The sequence below is a fragment of the Hakea prostrata genome, chromosome 4 (assembly GCF_041222555.1).
Source record: "Hakea prostrata isolate BN-2017 chromosome 4, UWA_Hpros_2, whole genome shotgun sequence".
Taxonomy (NCBI): Eukaryota; Viridiplantae; Streptophyta; class Magnoliopsida; order Proteales; family Proteaceae; genus Hakea; species Hakea prostrata.
The window spans coordinates 16,052,607-16,057,833 of NC_142603.1; the positions used below are offsets into that span (position 1 = coordinate 16,052,607).

Sequence of the window (5,227 nt, forward strand, 5' to 3'; positions counted from 1 at the left end):
TCCATATATATCATATCCTCCCAATTCATCGCATTGAGACCCATCACGATTGATCAATATCCAACCGTCGAGTGGTTTAGAGCATGTCAAAAGAGGCTCCACATCAGTTGCATAAGCTCCTTGTAGCCCCCATGGACCAAACAAGCCAATTTTGTTTTTACTTTTTTAACCATTATTCATTTTCGTAAAATTAAGATGAACCATCAGGCATCAACCATGTCATTTCTACCATTTCGTTTACCAAAATAAGAAAAATCATTTCTAGCGTTTCTTTTTACCGAAGATAAAAAAGTTTCTAGCATTTCTACTTTCTATCCACAGGATGGAGCCCACAGAAGGCAGCCAAAAGGAGTAACCGGCAGTACCCGGTAATTGACAACGATGGATTACCGGGATTTTCTTATTCGTCCACGTGGAGCAATCAGGAAATCCATCCGTTCCTTCTGCGTTGACGTTGGATCTTATATGGTTATTTCTTTTTTGCATGATGGATTTTTACGATTTAAAAGAGTCCAACCTTTTCATGGGCCTGGGCCCTGGCCCATAGTTTGATTCTCTTTGGTGCTCCTGAACCATTACAAAAGCGTTGGAAGAACATGATGGGGACCATTATATACAAAACATAATATGAAAATTATCTTCAAATCATCATTAAATAAATATATGAAGATTATAGGAACATCGACCTAAACACTTTTAACTGCTACAATACCTTCTAATGTAATGTTAGTTCTAATGTGGTGTATTTAAGCATTTATATTAACCTTATTTATTTTTTATTTAATTTAGCGTTACAGACATTCACTTCTATTTAATTTCTTTTATTACAAAAGTACATAGTAAGTTGGATATTTATTTCATGTTTTCCTCCATTTATTACAAAAGTTGGAACAAATTTCACAGTCAGTAGTTGACGCAGTGCAATGCTTTAAATGTCTAGTAACACTGAAAATCTCGACATCATTTATATTTGAATTACGTTAGATACGAATCACACAAAGTTGTCACGTGGATTCCTTTATATACTATTCTCAGTACTTGGAACACACATTTTTCTTCCTTATTAACAAAAACTACCTATTTGATGGTTTGGAAACTAACCCTCTTCATCTATAGGGAATGATTCAATTATCCTTTTTTTTTTTTTGGGATAAATTAGATTTTGTAAAAAGAAAGGAATCTTCAAAAGCCTCAAAACCAGCCTTAAGCTGAGAGGGCTGGTGGGCTTTGGTGGGCCCATTGGGCTTTTCTAGCATAGACAAGAGGAGAAGGGAGTTTGTTATAGTCAACGAAACGGAACGAAAGAATTGAAAAAGACCAAATTTTTGTAAGAAACGGTTGTTCCGGTCGTCACCTGCTCAGAGAGAGAGAGATTTTAACCCATGCGTGGGCCACCACTAAAAAGTCACAAAAGGACAAGATCGCAGTCGATTGGTCACTCAGTTGTACAAGACGATTTTCTATTTATACCCCTGTACTTTGACTCAAATTACTCCACCAAGAGACAGAGAGAGAACCAATTCTGTCTTTACAAAATGTCAAGTATCACTTGACACGTGTCCTACGCATTGACCAAATTGCCATTAACTTTCAGCCTCGCTGAGCTGTTTCCCTCCATTTTTTCCCTTTTTCTTTTTGTCTTCTTCCGATATCGGGGCAGCCTTTAATTCTAATTCAACCAATTAGAAGCCTATTTCTACATTGGGCATCGGGGTAGTTTCGGAAAACAAGAAATGGCAACTTCGGCAATTAAGTGAAACTAAAATCTTCTCACTAAATCACGTTTTCGGTACGGAACATCTCAAAATTTAATATCGAATTATATATGTAAGAAATTTCTCATTGCTCTATCAGAAGACTCTGAACTGTAAACAGAATTAATACTTAAAAATCATCATTTATCATATATTCAATCACAGATAGAAAATCTCTCATTAAAAAAAAAGTGAAATTCAGATTCCTTTTGGGGTTTTTTTCCTTCCATTTTTTGTTTCATTTCTAGGAAACCATTAATTTTGTGCTTGTTTATTTTCTTTGTTCTAATAAATGCTAGCTCTTATTCTGTCACTCACCCTAAACCAGATACTTCCCTACATAAAGCTCTCCTTTTGTTGCATCAGTCTTGTGTGGACAACAACGTTGAGTCTTTTTTTTGGTCTCTGCAACTTTTTTCTTCTTGGGTTTTGATGATCTTATTTATCTGTTACCCTTTAGAAGTTCTTTGTTTTTCTCTTCTAATTTTTTCCCTTGTTGAGGAGATTTGAGGAGACAAGAGAGACTTCTCGGAATTTTGTAATGGCACCCAGTTTTGATTGCTCAACCTCTAACCTTCTCTGTACAGAAAACTTGTTTTTAGATGTTGGATGTGATGGGGTTGGGGAGGAGTTTGCTGATGATGGTCGCCTAGCACAAAACCATCGTACAATGAATCAAAACCAGACCTTTAATGGTGGGCAGTTCTGGACTGAACTTCCCTTGCAAAGTGAAGAGTGTTTCACTTCGATGGTTGAAAAAGAATGCCAACATTTGCCGAGAGATGGTTATACGGAGAGGTTGCAGAGTGGAGATTTAGATATAGGTGTTAGAGGAGAGGCCGTAGAGTGGATGAGGAAGGTGGGTTGCAGCTTTTTTATTAAAGCTTTTAACTTTCTTTTTCCTTGCTTCTATCGCCGTTTGTCTCGTGAATGATCGGTTTCTGAAATCGGTGTTTACTTCAGTTTTTCCTGCATCAAATGGTAGAACGCGCTCTGCAGATTGATTTTGATTCTTCTGCCATTTTCTTTTCAGATGCATTATTGTGAATTTGGTCTACTCTTCTTTTCTGATTATAATCTTAATATGTGGTTGGTATTGATTTCAATCTTACTCATACATTCTACTTTTCTGAAACGGATTCTGGGTTTCCTATTTCTAATCACATTTAATTCTAAACTTAGCGATGACTTTTTCCCTTATATGGGAAGCAATTGTATTTTCTCCAATTGGGTTTGGGGGTTCATGTTTTCTGATTATTATTGATTGGATTGTCGCTGTTGAATATGTTACTGTTCTTGGGGGTCAAGTTTAGCAGTCTTTTTCATTGATTACTAATGTCATTATCCATTTTGGTCTTAAACAGGTTCATGCCTTTTACAGATTTGGACCTTTGAGTGCGTATTTATCAATAAATTACTTGGATCGTTTCCTTTCGAACTATGAACTTCCTGTAAGTCCTGGAAATTGACCCTGAAGAGGATGATTTCATAATTATTTAGTTTCATTGATGATTGTCTCTAATCTTGCCATTATTGAATTTGTCATTTGTAGAAAGGGAAGGCTTGGATGATGCAGTTGTTGGCTGTGGCTTCTTTATCTTTGGCAGCCAAAATGGATGAGACACTAGTGCCCATGATTCTAGATTTACAGGTGAATTAAGAAAGATCTGATCTTGAATATATATATTCCTTCATGATATTTATCTATTCTTATGATAGTATCTTGAATTGATGGTTTTGGTGACATGGGTTTACTTTGATCAGGTTGGGGAATCTAAATTCCTCTTCGAAGCTGTAACAATTCAGAGAATGGAACTTCTGGTGTTGAGTACACTCAAGTGGAGGATGCAAGCTGTGACTCCTTTCTCATTTATAGACTATTTTCTTCGTAAGCTCAATGATGATGACCAACCACCACAGGAATTGTCTATCTCTCGAGCAGTTGAACTGATCTTAAGCACAAATAGAGGTTTCTGTCTTTCCTCTTCTTATCCTCTTGGTGAATATACATGAAAAAAAAAATGTAAATTTGAGAAAATTTCTGACCAGTAATGGGTGGTACATCAATGCAGGGATTGGTTTCTTAGATTTCAGACCATCAGAGATTGCAGCAGCAGTGGCCATTACAGTAACATCAGAAAACAAAACAGTGGACATTGATAAGACTCTATCTTGTTTCATGCATGTAGACAAGGTAAGGTAAACTATAGAGGAATGGTTTTGCCAGATCTTGTTTCCGGCTTTGATTTCCATTATTAAGGAGCCCTCTGAAGAATTTGATTTAAGTGGGTAGGGGTGTTTTGGTTTTGCAGGAAAGGGTATTGAAATGTCTTCAATTGATCAGAGATTTGCCATTGATGAATGGTTCAGTTAATGTTGGTGCAGTAACTGCTTCAGCTCCATCGGTGCCAGAAAGCCCAATGGGAGTGCTGGATGCTGCATGCTTGAGCTATAAATCTGAAGTAACAGTTGGGTCATGTGCAAATTCTTCTCATAATAGTCCACAAGCTAAAAGGAGGAAGCTGGACAGACCTATCTGAATTGGAGGAGTCATGAGGAGTGGGGCTGCTCTCACTTCTCATCACCCAAATCAAGTTTTAGTTTTGGTTTGGATGAATAGGAGTTTTGGTGCGTTTATGAAGCTGCTCCTGAACAAAATAAAGAGGGAAGAGAATGAAAAATGCAAAAAAGAGAGAAAACAGAGAGGGAGGAAATGAATGAGGAACATTGAATAATCTGAATTGAGACTCAGATGCAAATTCTCATGCATGTGGCATGAAGGCAATGGTTACCAGCTGTTTATGAACAGAACAGAAAAATCTCAGTAGTTGAGTTTGGAAGGAGAGCCTCCCCAGAACTCCCCCAAAAAAGAAAAATAAATTAGCAAGAGAAAATGGTGGAGCATAATTTTTTGGGAATATTTTTTTATTTTTGTGGTGTTTGTCATTTGGTTTATGTGAAAAAGTAGAAGAGAGAAAAATCCCTTTAGGGGAAAAAAAAGATAGAGCCAGAGGCAGTAATAGAGATGGAAGAAGGAAAAAAAAAACTTGTTATTTATTTATTTATTATGGATTAAAATAGCAAAAAAGAGTTTATTTCGGAATAAATAATGTTTTTGGAGCCATGAATTTTTTTTTCTTTTTTCCCTCATGAGTTGTTCTGAACTTGCCTGCCAGTTTGTACTGTCACCCTTTGACTGTGTGTCTGCTTGGAATCTGGGGTTTGCTGCTTGGAAGACAGAGGAGAGGAGAGAGAGAGAGAGAGAGAGAGGGGGGAGAAGAAACCTTGGAATTTGGAAACAGTAAATTAAACCAAAGGTTAGAGGAGCAAAGAGAGATTATCATTATCAGAGAGGGTAGTGACATATCAGATATTATTCAGAATGGATTAAAAATACATCACACAGAGATGCCATTAGGTGCCTTTTGTCCCTGACATTATCAGGAAGATTAAGATGGTTTTTTTTTTTTTTT

General features: G+C 36.8%; 1 protein-coding gene across 1 annotated transcript; it reads left to right on the top strand.

Moving 5' to 3' along the window:
• The first annotated feature begins 1,943 nt into the window (after positions 1–1,943).
• On the top strand, positions 1,944–5,008 carry LOC149018170 (cyclin-D3-1-like). Its single transcript, XM_089152490.1, has 6 exons — positions 1,944–2,613; positions 3,119–3,205; positions 3,307–3,405; positions 3,519–3,723; positions 3,827–3,948; positions 4,067–5,008. Exons 1-6 carry the CDS (start codon positions 2,296–2,298, stop codon positions 4,292–4,294), a joined length of 1,059 nt encoding a protein of 352 aa, XP_089008616.1. The 5' UTR covers positions 1,944–2,295; the 3' UTR covers positions 4,295–5,008.
• Positions 5,009–5,227: the final 219 nt, after the last annotated feature.